General features: G+C 36.9%; 1 protein-coding gene across 3 annotated transcripts in view; it reads left to right on the top strand.

The window, feature by feature from the left end:
• Positions 1–15,624, top strand: part of slc4a2b (solute carrier family 4 member 2b) — an 83,789-nt gene that overhangs the window by 59,068 nt on the left and 9,097 nt on the right. For all 3 annotated transcript variants that reach the window (XM_051682350.1, XM_051682351.1, XM_051682352.1), the window contains 14 exons: positions 1,142–1,322; positions 1,565–1,700; positions 3,140–3,335; positions 3,868–3,973; positions 5,099–5,283; positions 5,959–6,175; positions 9,484–9,690; positions 10,216–10,364; positions 10,722–10,916; positions 11,082–11,327; positions 11,459–11,548; positions 13,781–13,947; positions 14,473–14,726; positions 15,117–15,286. In XM_051682350.1, the coding sequence (XP_051538310.1) occupies positions 1,142–1,322; positions 1,565–1,700; positions 3,140–3,335; positions 3,868–3,973; positions 5,099–5,283; positions 5,959–6,175; positions 9,484–9,690; positions 10,216–10,364; positions 10,722–10,916; positions 11,082–11,327; positions 11,459–11,548; positions 13,781–13,947; positions 14,473–14,726; positions 15,117–15,286 (2,499 nt within the window). The remainder of the gene's footprint in view (positions 1–1,141; positions 1,323–1,564; positions 1,701–3,139; positions 3,336–3,867; positions 3,974–5,098; positions 5,284–5,958; positions 6,176–9,483; positions 9,691–10,215; positions 10,365–10,721; positions 10,917–11,081; positions 11,328–11,458; positions 11,549–13,780; positions 13,948–14,472; positions 14,727–15,116; positions 15,287–15,624) is intronic.

The raw sequence follows: 15,624 nt of genomic DNA, 5'->3' as shown, positions 1-15,624 counted from the left end.
ATAAGGAGGATTTTTCAGGGGGCAGGTCCCAATTAAAAATGTATGAACTTCTTCCCTTTCACACAACTAAGAATAAAGAAAAGATCAGCTGGGGTAACTAGACACCGTGAGCCTTCAGAATCAGCATTGTCTTATTAACGCCCTCAGATCCCCCTCTAGCCAGGTGAACCAGCTAGTTCTTGGGATAAATGAGTTTGTGTATGGACCCTTTAACTTCTAAACAACAGCGGTGGGTGTTCACACCTCTGTCTGTCACCTCGGCGATTGGTCGTGCTCTAACGCTCCTACTTCGACAAACAGCATGGTCCTCCTAGACTTTTCCAGAAGGGTTGCTCAACGCCAGAAGGTCAGGAAACAGTGTGTTGGTAGAGAATGTTTAGTTGCTAATGCTTGGATGCATGAATTGGCGGATTTTGTAGAAGATCTAACCATTGGCAATTTAAGTGCAAGTAAAAGCCACTTGGATCGTTAGTATCTGGTGAGGTTTAATTGGTATGTTGCTTTAAATATCTTTGTACGAGGTGGCAATCAGCAAAATTTTATTGATACAATACACAAATACAATAATAATATCTAATATTATCTAAAGCAATAATATTTTAATTTTTTGTTTATTCTATTGTGATTCATCCTTACAGGACTTTGTGTAACAAGTGCCGAATTTCCTGCTTTTACTTCATCATAGAGCCAAAGAAGAAGTGTAGGGCTTAGGCACGCCAACATCATTTTTTATTTATTTATTTAAAAATGTGAAAACTCTTGCAGTCTAGCTGTGCAGAAGATCTATATGACATCCTTGCATATAAAAAGTTTTTTTTTATTATTATTTATTTATTTTTTTTAGACTTTTAGTCTTCATTTTGGTCGAAAAAAAATAATGTTCTAACACGCTTGTGGAGCTCAATCACTTTTTTTCCCAATAATATTAATGTGAAAAATATAACAAAGTAATGATTCTTGGTGTTAGAATATTGATACTATATCAAATGTGAATTTTCTCCCACACCTCTATTGTTCTTCTTGATAATTCTTCTAAAGAAAGCCCTTTAATTCATTCCATTGTAATGTGCTAATTCTAATGTTTATCATTATAAGCAGTCTTAGTCTTCATTCATTTTGTGGCTGTGTTCTTCTGCACCAGGTGTTTGTGGAGCTGAATGAGCTGGTCATGGATAAGAACCAGGAAATGCAGTGGAGAGAGACGGCTCGCTGGATCAAGTTTGAGGAGGATGTTGAGGAGGAGACGGACCGATGGGGTAAACCACATGTTGCCTCGCTGTCCTTCCGCAGTCTGCTGGAGCTGAGAAAGACCATCTCTCATGGTGAGAACCTGCTTAGTCCTTAGTCAATGTCAGGTTGGAACACAATGAATGTGCTGTTCATCTGCATTATCTATACATTATTACTTTAACACCTTGCCACATAATCGTGCCTCCTATTAGCTACAAAAAGTTAGCAGTCCCTCTTCAACACAGGTCCGATCATGATGCATGAAATGGCTTGTAAATTATAGTAAAGTGTAAATGGGTTTATGGTTACCTTAAATTCTTATCGCTCTGATCAGGGGCGGTGCTGTTGGACTTGGATCAGAAGACTTTACCTGGTATCTCCCATCAGGTGGTAGAACAGATGATCATCTCAGATCAGATCAAAGCCGAGGACAGAGCCAATGTCCTCCGCGCTCTCCTGGTTAAACACAGGTAACGCTGATCTTTTGAGCATTGCATGTTATATGATTACAGAAATGGCAAGAGGGAACAGTTAAAGTCAGTTAAAATAAGGAAGCGTTTAAAGACATAATCACAGTTGAAATTTTATTAAGCATAAGTATTTGTTTGTTTCAGAGTTCTCTGTGTCTGATTTGCACCAAAGAAAGCATTAAAATGGTTAATCTTAACAAAGAAATGTCCGTGTCCCAAAATCAAGACAAAAAATTTTCTGAAAGAAAAAGCCTATTTTTAGGACCATTAAGAAATATTTTAATTATTTCCATAACAATTAAGCACATTTTAATTATAATATTAATTAAAATTAATTTAGATTCTAATCACATTCTAATTAAATTAAATAAAAAATATTTGCATTGTAATTTGTCTTCTGACACATCCAACAGTGTATGTACATGCATCACAGCGGCTTTGTCATTTATGTCCCTTTTTTTTTTTTTTTCTGAAAGTCATGAAAATTACCCCCGCAGTGTAATTTCCAGCACATCTCATATTCTGTATTGTTTAATAGAATTCTGTGATTGAAATGAATATGATGGAAATGCCATTTTTAACGCTTTGAAATAAAATCGCAGACTTGTCTTGCTGAGGCAAATTTTAAAGCAAACTTTTTATGTATCCTAAATGCACACAAATGAATAATATTTTCACACTTTTTGCAAAATTTGGCAAATTTACAGCTTGATTTGAAATGCGCCCAATAAAAATCTGTTCACAAATGATAGTTTTTTTTTTTTTTTTTTTTTTTTCTTCTTCATACATCACTTGTCTCATGTTTAACCTCAAGCATGCTCTTCACTGACACTTTTGTCGACTTGGTTACCAAGTACACTAACATTGGGGTTTGGGGAGGTGACACCTGTGGGACAGTCATAATTTCTGAAAAATGTATAGAAGTAATTTTCACACAATAAATATTGAAATAGTTTGTTTATTTTCTCCTTTTTTAAATGATCATTGTTTTAAACATGTTATATTTTGTATTTTTGTAATGGATTTTAATTTATAATGAAATTCAGGGTGTGGGACAGTAAAATACATAAAAGTCCTTTGAAAATGATGAAGGCCTGGTTAAAAGTTTCCAAGTCAGTTTTAATGTGATCTTCATATAATAAGAAAAACAGCTGAAATATGTTTATATATAATATATATATCTCAACCTCTGGGACATGAAATTGCCCAAAGTTAAAGAAACACCCATATATACTGTATAGCTTTTATTGTTTTCACATTACATTTATGGGAATGAGATTTTTCACCCTAATATGGTATTTTCTCCTGATATTTTAAATCTGTTGCTACCCTTTTGTCCCTCATTAATACCATTCGCCATACCGCCAACAGTCTTATAGATCCACATTCGAACCTTTGCAGTCTCTTACCTGCTGGTTCCCATGCTCTCCCTTCTACAGTCACCCTAGTGATGAGAAAGAGCACAGCTCCTTCCCCAGGAACATCTCAACAGTGAGTTTGGGCTCTCTGATGCCCCATCACCAGAACAGCAGTATCCACATGTCCATCGCTGAACCCTTCGTCACAGAGCCTCTCATGGGGTCCTCAAGGGCCAGTCAAGACAGCACACTTCACATTGACATAGAGAAGAATGAGGTAATTGGATGGAAAGATCTCAGTTAAGTTATTTGTCATCCTCAACTAATAATATATGTTATTTTGGCCTCTTATCTAGTGAGTGAATGTGTTTTTTGCTTCATCAACCTAAATTTATTTTACTGCTCCTAATAAATCCTAAAACGGTTTTGATGATTTTCAGTGGTGCTTTCAAAGACAAGCATAAATATTAATGTTGTTTATACTTGGGTTATTGAAGAAAGCCCTAACCCTAAGAATTATACTTTGGCAGATAACTCGTCCAGCACTGTTTATGCTATGGACATGAATATCTTAAATCAAATAAATGTGTGAAAATAAGGCAGGACCTGAGTCATAGCTTATGACTAGAATATCATAGCGACTTAGGGCTCTTTTAACTTAGGCCAGTAAGCAACCATTCAGAATACCCTAGCAACCACATGGCAACACCCTGAAAGCCACCAACAAAACCCTAGCATTTTTGCCTGGGCAAGCACCACTCACATTTTTTCTGAAAAAATAAAAAATGCATTTCTTTTGTTATTTGCAGAAAGAGTCGACTCCATCTACTGGCATGCACAAATCCAAATCCAAGCATGAACTTAAGCTTCTAGAGAAAATTCCAGAAAATGCTGAGGCCACTGTCGTACTGGTTGGTAAGTTATTAGTATAACTTGGAAGCATTCTATAGGAATTCAGAGAAATGGGCCCGTATTCACAAAAAAATCGTAAGGCTTAAAGTAGCTCCTAACATGGAAATTTAGGATCAACTCTTTAGGAGCGTGTCCCTCCTAATTTTAGGAATAAGAGTAATTCAATAAGCATTTTAATGCTAAAAGTAGCTCCTAAACCACGACAGCTTAGAAGTCCTCCTGAGGACTTCTAACTCCCTAAGAGTGACTCACAAGCAATCCGAAGCATGGCTGCTGTAGTCAATCCACATTAAAAGCAATATATTAGAATATTATTATGACATTGACCATTTTAAAAAGGTATCTCCTGAATCAAAATTAAAAGTATTTAAATAATACAATATCATAATATTATAAATATAAAAATGTTGACATTGACCTTTAAAAAATGTATCGCCTGAATCACAAGGGTGTTTTTATTATTGTAAATTTAAAGATGCAGTTACCTCTCCCATAAACTGAAACAACCCAATTACACCGGCAATAAAGGTTTTAACAACTCTGCGCTCCATGTCACATGCAAAATGAAACCGTGTAGTGCAGATGAATTGGGAATTTATATCCTTCGCCATCTATCAAACTATATATGCCCTCTCCAGATCTCACATCATCCGACAAATCATAGCGTATTTTTTGCTGTGGATGCGCGCTCGCTGCAGAGAAGAAAGGGGGGAATCACGGCAAACGCGGGACTACCTGGTGTTTTGATGCTGTTGGCGGGATGCACGCTCGTTTCATTACATCAGCACAGGATGAAGAAATGTTCATCAACCGAAAAAGTGGTGTGTGTAACGTGACGTCATCCATAGCAGCGAGGTCAACTCCGCCTTACTCTTACTTTAAGATTTCCTTAGTAATACTTTCTCTTAGCAGTTTTGTGAATAGGTTTTAAGCTAGGAACTCTTTGTAGAACGCCTAGTGGTAAGATAAAAATCTTTGTAAATATGGGCCCTGTTTTCTTCATGTAACCTTCATACAATATTCATCAACATTAACCATTGTAATTAACTTTATCAACACTAATTGTCTGATTTAAAAAAAAATAAAAAAATAAAAAGAGTAAATTGAAATGCATTGCTCTTTTGTCAGGCAGCGTTGATTTCCTGGAACAGCCCACCATGGCATTTGTTCGGCTTCAGGAGGCTGTGCAGCTGGACTCAGTGTTGGAGGTCCCGGTTCCTGTGCGGTTTCTCTTTGTGCTGCTCGGACCTCCCAGCACCAACATGGACTACCACCAGATTGGACGCACCATTTCTACTCTTATGTCTGACAAGGTGAGAAACAGTGTTGGGGAAGCTACTTTGAAACTGTAGCTTCCCAAGCTACAAGCTACTTATACTGTAACAAAGTACAGGTAGTTAAAGTAATATTTTGTGTTCAATACAAGTTAAGCTCAATCGATAGCATTTGTGACATAATGTTGATTACTACAAAAATGAAGTTCAGTTTGTCCCTCCTTTTATAAAAAAAAAAAAAAAAAGAGGTTACAGTGAGGCACTTACAATGCAAGGAAATGGGGACAGTATTTTTTTAGAATTTAAAGGCAGAAATGTGAAGCTTATAATTTTATAAAAGCTCTTGCATTCTTCTGTTAAAACTTGTCAGTATTTTAATGTTTATAGATTGGCCCCGTTCACTTCTATTGTAAGTGCCTCACTGTAACCCTGATTTAATTTTATTTATTTTTTTAATAAAAAAAAGGAGGGATGAGTCTAAAGTTTTTTTTGGTAATCAACATTGTCTCAAATGCTGTCGACTGAGCTTAACTTAAATTTAACCCCGAATAAAAACACTTGAATATATATGTTAGAACACATAAAATTTGGACTGTGAGCAGGTTTTTAGTCGTAGAGAAGTTATGCAAATATGTTGACTTGTTATTGATTCCAGGCATAGTTACTAGCTGTATTAATAATATCGAGAGTTAAATTGATCTATTCTCACACCAGCAATTTCACGAAGCTGCATACCTGGCAGATGACCGGCAGGACCTGCTCAACGGCATCAATGGCTTCCTGGACTGCAGTATCGTGCTCCCTCCATCAGAAATGGGCGGAGAAGACCTCCTGCGTTCTGTTGCTCACTTCCAAAGAGAGATGCTCCGCAGAAGAGAAGAGCAGGAGGTGGCCCTGCTATCCAAAGAGCCCAAGAGCCTAGAGGACAAAGGTCTGCCATCATCTCTGTAACTTCTGTCAGGGCTGACTTTGGTTCAAATTCAATTTCTTTTGCTTTTTTTATAATTTTTTTTTTTGTTCAAAGCTGATGCATGTAATTTCTGCGACACTAGTGCCACCGAATGGAATTGCAAAAATAAACAATGTTTTTAAAACTGCTTTCCGAATAGGCCCCTCATCTGCTGTTGTTCAAACAGTCGTACAGTCCCACCCATCAAAACAAACAGGAATTTTTATAGTGCCACAAAGACCGTTTTTACAGTTTGAGAAAATAAATGTATAAATGGCTTACTTATAGTTGTCTCTGCATATTAAGGTAGGATAGGAGAAAGTATTTTAACACTGGAAAAAGTTACATCAGCTTTTAGTGCATTTAAACTTTTTATTTTATTTTACATTGTTTTTCCATATTTAATTTTATTTAACATTTTATATATTTATTTATTTTTTATTATTATTACTATTTTTATTTGCAGCAGTCATGGTTATTTTACCAGTAGCCAATTATATCTTATAAAAAAAAAATAATAAAATTATTATTATTATTTTTAATTATTTAATACATTTTATATTTGATTGTATATTCAGATTTTGTTTTTGTTTGTTTTTTCTCTTTTTTTCACCAGTATCCTATTTTATTAAATTATTATTATTATTATTATTATTATTATTATTTTATAATGTATTTTGTTTTGGTGTTTGTCTTTTTGTTTTTGTTTTTTTTGTTTTTTTTTCCAACCTTCATGGTTATTTCATTAGTAGCCAATTATATTTTATTAAATAATTATATGATATACAGTTGCAATCAAAATTATTCAACCCCCCTGACCAGCAATACATTCTGGTGATGTGAATTAAAACACTTTAACTAAATCCTCAGTAAACGGTCAAAGTAAGTTTTTAATACACCTTTGAGTGATTTTGAGAACAAAGAGTTGTTTACCCAAATTTTAAAATAAAAAATAACATTCTCTCCACATGTCGTCAAAAATATTCAACCCCCAAAAGTCAATCATTTGTGGAGCATCCATTACCCTTAATAACATCAAATAAATGTGTAAGGTAAGTGTTCTCAGGCTTCGGACACATCTCTATTAGAATTTTTACACATTTCTCATGAGCAAAAGCTTTCAGCTCATTGACATTCTTTGGTTTCTGTGCTGCCACTGCTCCCTTGAAATCCCAACAAAGGTTTGCAATGGGATTTTAATGATGGACTGAAAGGGCCATTTAAGGACATTCCACGACCTATCCCTGAACCAGATTTTGGACAACTTGGATGTATCCTTGGTGTTATTGTCTTGCTGGAAAGTCCAGTGTTCACAGAGCTTCTTTCTACACACTGAAGGCATCACATTTTTGCCAAAATGGCCTGATACCTGAAAGAATCCATGGCGTCAGTCACTTAGTCAGGATAGCTGTTTCCTGCAGCAGCAAAACACCCCCATAACAGGACTGACCCACCTCCATGCTTTACTGTGGGGATGGTGTCGTTCTTGTCATCACCTTGCCTTTCTTACTCTAGATGTACTGCTGACCCATGGGTCTAAAACTCATTTTCAGTTTAGTGTTATATGTCCATAAAACCTTCTTCCAGGACTCCTCAGGTCTTTCCAAATTCCTTCTTGAATATTCAAGTCAACATTTCCCTTGGTGAAGTTTTGCTTTTTCCACACCCAAGAACATTGCTGTTGTACCATATTTAAAAAATGTATGAATGGTGCTGCCAACTTTGTCTATTGGAAATTGAAGTGCCTTGGAAATGTACTTTTAGCCATAACCTTTCTTGTGTAATGAAATCTTCTCTATTAGCTTTTGTGACAGCTTATATTTAATTGCATTCTTTGCATAGAAATACATTTTTGCTTATGACACTAAACTTACATTTTAAAACTTAAGTGCCATTGTAGAGTGATGGCTCAATTTTGTTTTTAAAAAAATTACTTGTGTAGCCTTACATATAATTTTGATTGCAACTGTATACCTATATTTTTTTATTAATATTAACTATATACGTATATGTGTGTGTGTGTGTATGTGTGAATATAAATATATATATATATATCTCGATCAGCATTACAATATTAAATCCACCTGCCTAATATTGTGTAGGTCCCCCTCATGCCGCCAAAACAGCACCAAACTGTATCTCAGAATGCTATTCTATTATATTCTTCTCACCACAATTGTACAGAGTTCTTATCTCAGTTACCGTAGACTTTGTCAGTTAAAACCAGTCTGGCCATTCTCTGTTGACCTCTCTCATCAACAAGGCGTTTCCATGTGCAGAACTGCACCTCACTGGATGTTTTTGGCACCATTCTGAGTAAATTCTAGAGACTGTTGTGTGTGAAAATCCAGGGAGCTCAGCAGTTACAGAAATACTCAAACCAGCCCGTCTGGCACCAACAATCATCCATGCGATTATCTAATCAGCCAAGCGCGTGGCAGCGGTGCAGTGCATAAAATCACGCAGATACGGGTCAGGAGCTTCAGTTAATGTTCACATCAACCATCAGAATGAGGAAAAAATGTGATCTCAGTGATTTGGAGCATGGCATGATTGTTGGTGCCAGATGGGCTGGTTTGAGTATTTCTGTAACTGCTGATCTCATGGGATTTTCACACACAACAGTCTCTAGAATTTACTCTGAATGGTGCCAAAAAACAAAAAACATTCAGTGAGCAGCAGTTCTGTGGATGGAAATGCCTTGATGAGAGAGGTCAACAGAGAATGGCCAGACTGGTTCGAACAGACAATGTCTACGGTAACTCAGATAACCGCTCTGTACAATTGTGGTGAGAAGAAAATAATCTCAGAATGCTATTCTGAGATGCTGGTTGACGCTGTTTTGGTGACACGAGGGGGACCTACACAATATTAGGCAGGTGGTTTTAATGTTGTGGCTGGTAGGGGTGTGTGTGTGTGTGTGTGTATGTATGTATGTATGTGTGTGTGTGTGTGTGTGTGTGTGTGTGTGTGTGTGTGTGTAGTATATATATATATATATATATATATATATATATATATATGTGTATATGTGTATGTGTATATATGTATATGTGTGTGTATATATGTATATGTGTGTGTGTATATATATATACACACACTATATTTTGCTTTTGTTGTTTGTTTTTTGTTTTTTCAACCTTCATGGTTATATCAATAACCATCAAATAATATTTGATAACATGAAATAATTATTTTTATTTATTTATTTTTTGCAGCCTTTATGGTTATTACACTAATAGCCTATTTTATTAATAGTATCCCATCTTCTCTCCTTGTTTGTATATAAGAGGCCTTGTTGGCACCCTTTAAACAAGAAGACGACCCTTTACGACGTACAGGTCGTCTGTTTGGTGGACTGATCCGTGACGCCCAACGACGCTACCCAAAGTATATCAGTGACTTTAGAGATGCGCTGAACGCCCAGTGCATGGCTGCCGTCATCTTTATCTATTTCGCCGCTCTTTCCCCTGCCATCACATTTGGAGGGCTGCTGGGTAAGTATAGATAAGATCTCCAGGTCTTAACATTACAAAATTAATTTTTAAAATGCATGAGATCAATAACAGTTGAATGTTATTTATAACACGAAATGATTTTAGTACATTATTTGAAATGATTGTTAAAACTAATATGTGTAATCTTTTCAGTGTTAAAATACTTTCTCCTATCCCAGGTTGTTATGCAGGGAGAACTATAATTATGCCATTTGTAGGTTGATTTCCCCAAAAAGTGTAAAAACTGTGGCTGTGTGGCACTAACAAAACATTGTTCTGTTTGCAACCCACCCAACATGGCAACATTGGCTCAACCAATAGTGTGATCTTTTTTTTTTTTTTGCCTAAACAATGATTGAAGTGTTCGAGAAACCTGTTCCATTTAATAGTCGCAATTAATGACTCTGATCGTGATAAGTATTTTAGATTAGATGACCTTTAAACTCTAGACCGTATTTGTGTCCTTTGACTTTGTATGACATCACTGATGAATAATTAATTTAGAGCTCTGTCTTGTGGATACAGGTGAGAAGACTGAAGGGCTCATTGGTGTGTCAGAGCTGATAGTGGCCACATGTATTCAGGGCGTGCTGTTCTGTCTGCTCGGGGCTCAGCCGCTTCTGGTGGTGGGCTTCTCTGGACCAATCCTGGTGTTTGAAGAAGCCTTCTTCTCTGTGAGTTCATGCTGTTGTTCCTTGGACCACTTAGACCATGTCAAATTCGTTGCAAACAATTTCCTGCCCTTTAGGGATCGAAAGTTGTGAGCTTTGATGATGTGATTTTGCCTGGTTGGATGTGATCCTGGATCAGCATCTTTAGATGGAAATTCTGTCATAATTTACTAACGCTCATTTCGTTCTAACCTGTATGACTTTCTGTGTTATGTGGAACACAAAGGGAAATGTTTTAATGAATATACCAGTCCAAAAATACCGGCGCATCAATCTTTGAAGCGACTGACTATCTGCTGATTAGTGTTCAGTCTTTACATTTTTCTTTTTTAAATTATCCTCTGTTCTCATCTTCTGCAGTTCTGTAAGAGCAATAATATGGAGTATCTGACAGGTCGGGTGTGGATTGGATTTTGGCTCATCATCATCGTGGTGGTAATGGTGGCTTTTGAGGGCAGCTTCATGGTCCGGTTTGTCTCCCGTTTCACCCAGGAGATCTTCTCTTTCCTTATCTCACTTATTTTCATCTACGAGACCTTCTCAAAACTGGTCAAGGTAGTCTTGCTCAAAGTTCACACTCCACTCAGGACAGCCTGCATAAACAATAATGCTCCATTGTGTTAATACAGAGATGTCTTCATATATAATTAGTAAAGACCAAAACATGCACGTGTAAAGTGTTTCTTTCCTAAGCCCTCTTGATGTCTACTTGCCCCACAGATTTTCCAGGAGCATCCTCTAAAACGCTGCTCTGCTGTGATTGATGATCTGAATGGATCAATGTACAACTCAAGCGTGGAGAGCGTTACCTCAAGTCCATTATCGGTTAACAGCAGTACACTTGAGACAGTGAACGTTATTGGGGAGCCCAATACTGCTCTTCTCTCATTGGTGCTCATGTCTGGAACGTTCTTCATCGCCTTCTATCTGCGCAAGTTCAAAAACAGTGCCTTCTTTCCTGGCAGGGTAAGAAGTTATATGATCAATCTGATAAAGTGACCCAATATTGAGTGATTTAAAAGGATTGTACTTTTCCCCTTTGGTCGAAAAGAAGCAACATGTTGTCTTTTATGTCTTTTTTTTTTTTTTTATCACAGCTAAGAAGAGTTATTGGAGATTTTGGAGTTCCTATCGCTATACTTATAATGGTTCTGGTAGACTACAGCATTCAAGACACGTACACACAGGTGAGAATGGATACTTGTCAAGTAGCAGATGATTTGATGAACTTATTATTTAAACTTGCTAAGGAAAACATCAACAAAGCAATATTACTATTGCTCGGACTTAGGGATTTGAACAAACCCTTAAGGAGGTTTTGTATACTTTAATCGTGTGGCTTGTTTAGAAGGGGTGTGCTATAACTTTTCTAAGTGATCAGATTTTTGGTTTTTACATGGCGGATGACAAAATGACTGAAGACTTGCATTGTAGGAGTGACCCCAGCAAAATAAGTGACTCAGTGGCAGTATCAGAAATTAACTTTTACATTTAAGGGGCAGTTTTTCTAACAATTTAAAACATGTCTCATCCCTTTATGTCAAAGACATCAATTTAATCAATTAATTAATACAAATTCTCAACATTGAGAATGTATTACCTCTTACCTCTTTTAGGATTAAATATACATTCATGTTATGCCATAGTATATACACTCATTTAGCACTTTATTAGGTACACCTGTACTTATTCATGTGATTATCTAATCATCCAATTGCAGTGTAATGCATAAAATCACGCAGATACGGGACAGGAGCTTCAGTTAATGTTCACATCAATCATCAAAATAAGGAAAAAATGTGATCTCATTGATTTGGACCGTGGCATGATTGTTGGTACCTGATGGGCTGGTTTGAGTATTTTTGTAACTGCTGATCTCCTGGGATTTTCACACACAACAGTCTCTAGAATTTACTCAGAATGGTGCCAAAAAACAAAAAACATTCAGTGAGCGGCAGTTCTGTGGACAAAAACGCCTTGTTGATGAGAGAGGACAACGGAGAATGGCCAGACTGGTTTGAGCTGACAGAAAGGTTACAGTAACTCAGATAACCACTCTGTACAATTAAAGTGAGCAGAATAGCATCTCAGAATGCCCAACTTGTCGAACCTTGAGGCGGATGGGCTACAAACAGGAACTTCATTAGGACCATAGTGTTCCTAATAAAGTGCTCAGTGAGTGTATAACTACAACTATAATAGAATATTAAGAACTATAGCAGATATTACAAATAAAAAACAGGAATTGATTACGAGGGCATTTTTTGTGGCATTTCTGCCCTTAGCCTCCCTTAATATCTGACCTTGCTTGGTAATGGGTGCTTTTGACTTGGAGCACCTTGTAAGTAACCACCTAGCAACCACTTGGAACACCCTAGCAACAACCAACAACACATTACCTTTGCATCGTTTATATTGGCAAGCGCCACTCGTATCACCAATCATAAAAATCTAGTTATAGCAGTATTTTTAGGGGTATTGAATCTGTTAGTTTTCTTATTATTAGTCTTCGCAAATGCAAGTGTATGGCAGCCCTTTGATCTGTACATAGGAAAAAGATTAAATTTAATTTGCTTCTAACTTTAGAACCATTTGGTCTAGAAACAAAAATCTCTGATTTCCTCTGATTACTCTCCTCATGGTGATTGCAATGAACCCCTTACATTAAAGTGGCCACCATATTGGACTTTGATTAATCTTTTTTCAATACTCCCCCTGTAAAACTTGTCCAATTTACTGCAGATTTTCCTTAGATGATCTTCAGACCGAACCACACAAATTATCATTGGCTTTTTTATTTATGCAAGCATTACCAAATTACACTGTAACAAATTTGGTGTTGTCGCTAATAAGCAGGAAGTAACGCTGAGTCTCGGCAATGCTTTGTCGTATTGAAATTAATCTTGGTATGCTTCATTAGGACCATGACCACCTATTGGTCAAGAAATCCAATCAATGGACATTTATGCTTATAACTTTTAAATAATTTGGCCTAAAATTATGGTTGAGCTCTCTTTGAATTTCTTGGGTCATAGGATACCAATTTGTTGTCAGACAGTTTTCCTGTCCATATCTTTTCAACTTTTTGTTGCATTGAAATTAAACTTGGGAAGCATCATCAACATGTCCTGAGGATACCTAAACAGTTCATAGACAATGCCACATAGTGGTCAAAACACTTTAGTCAGTAAAAACTAAACTTTTTATGTATCATTGCTTCCTTATCATAAGTCTTCAGACAATGCCAAAGAAATGTCTAAATTATTATTATTTGTCATTCAAAACCTCCAAGAACAACAGCAGTATCTAAGCAATGACTTGACTCATCATTATTTTTTACTTATTTTTTTTATTTTTGCTTGCAGCTATATTTTTTAAGTGTATTCTTTTTTTTTTTTTTTTAATTCTCCACCCTGCAGAAGCTTAGTGTCCCCAGAGGTTTTTCCGTGACTAGTCCTGATAAGCGAGGGTGGATAGTCAATCCTCTAGGCACAGATGGTCAGTTCCCCATTTGGATGATGTTTGCCAGCATTCTTCCTGCTTTGCTCGTCTTCATCCTCATCTTTATGGAGACACAAATCACCACGTGAGTTCATGCTTTGTTTTATCATACTCGTATTTAAAGGAGTAGTTCATCCAAAAAGGAACATATTTTCATGATTTACAGGTCCTCATGCCATTTCAAACACATATGACTTTCTTCCATGTTCCAAACTATATTCCAATTTTTCACTGAAATGTTTCCCTTAGTGTTGCGGCAAGTTTGAAAATGTGCATGAACAAATGAGATGAGAACGTAAGCAGAAGGGAAGCTAGATTATCAATGAATTATGACTTAAATTTCACTCTGTTCCTCACACAAAGCTATTTTATGGTTTCAGAAGAACTTGAATATAGTGTACAAGTCATATGGACTACTTTTGTGGTGCTTTTTTGGAACTTGACAGCCCCTGGACACAATATGCTTCCATTGTATATTGTTAAAAAAAATTCCCAAGATTCTTAATAATATTGAATGTTGTGTTAAAGGGAAGAAAGTAATACGGGATTGGAACAACATCAGGGTGGATGGTAGTATTAAAGCATGATGCTTTTTTTTTTTTTTTTGTAGGCTGATAGTCAGTAAAAAAGAGCGCATGCTGGTAAAGGGCTCCGGCTTCCATCTGGACTTGTTGCTCATCGTAACTCTGGGCAGCACCAGCGCTCTGTTTGGCTTGCCATGGATGGCTGCAGCCACTGTGCGCTCGGTAACCCATGTCAATGCCCTTACTGTGATGAGCAAAGCCGTCGCCCCTGGAGACAAACCTCGCATACAGGAGGTCAAGGAGCAGAGGGTGACCGGGTTACTGGTGGCAATACTTGTAGGTGGGTTTCAACAAATGTAAAGTATTTAAGTATTTAAAATATAAAGTATTGGTCTGCCGGGTAGTGCACGTGTTCAAGCATGTACGGGTAACAAGAATTTGCATGTCTGCCTTTTGCTTGGGTAATTATCTGATTAACGCTAGACTGCAGTTGTTTAAAATCATGGCAAAAATGACTCCAAAAGAGAAGCTAGTTTTGAGAAATGCTCTGGCATCATTTGTTTGCCATTTGTTTTTGTGGTTTTGTTATCTAATGTATTAATTTATACATTTTTACTGTAACACATATGTTGGTTATGTACAGTACACATACACTTAATGTATGAAATCAATCAATTAAAAGAAGACTATGTCTATTACTGTTTTACAAAACAATGTCTCTGGCTTTTAGGTCTCTCAATAGTAATTGGAGATCTCCTGCGTCAAATCCCCATTGCTGTGCTCTTTGGCATCTTCCTGTACATGGGTGTGATGTCACTGAATGGGATCCAGATGACAGAACGCATTCTGCTGCTCCTGATGCCCCCTAAATACCACCCCGACCACACCTATGTGCGCAAGGTCAGGACCACTTTAACAGATCTGTATTATTACTGGCTAATTAATAAACACTTTTTTTGAGTCATTGTTCTTTGACGAAAATGTACTGTGGTGGTACCATGGTTTAGTGATGGAATCGGAAAGTAGTTAGAGATGCACCGATATATTGCCCATTTGTCAATATCAGCCAATAAAAGCAATTATCTGCACTATTGGACATCGGTCGAATGTTTTAAAACAGCCGATGAGCGGGGCCTGATTATTTCCTGTCAAAAGGGCCAAAAAGGGGATTACTTGGAATTGGGTGGCAATGACGGCAGAGTTGCAGTTTGTAAGCTTTGTAATGCTAGATATGTACT

This window comes from Myxocyprinus asiaticus, chromosome 41 (genome assembly GCF_019703515.2).
Source record: "Myxocyprinus asiaticus isolate MX2 ecotype Aquarium Trade chromosome 41, UBuf_Myxa_2, whole genome shotgun sequence".
NCBI classification, from domain to species: Eukaryota; Metazoa; Chordata; class Actinopteri; order Cypriniformes; family Catostomidae; genus Myxocyprinus; species Myxocyprinus asiaticus.
The sequence above is the reverse complement of the archived record's forward strand: the minus strand, read 5'-3'. Positions and strand labels throughout refer to the sequence as shown.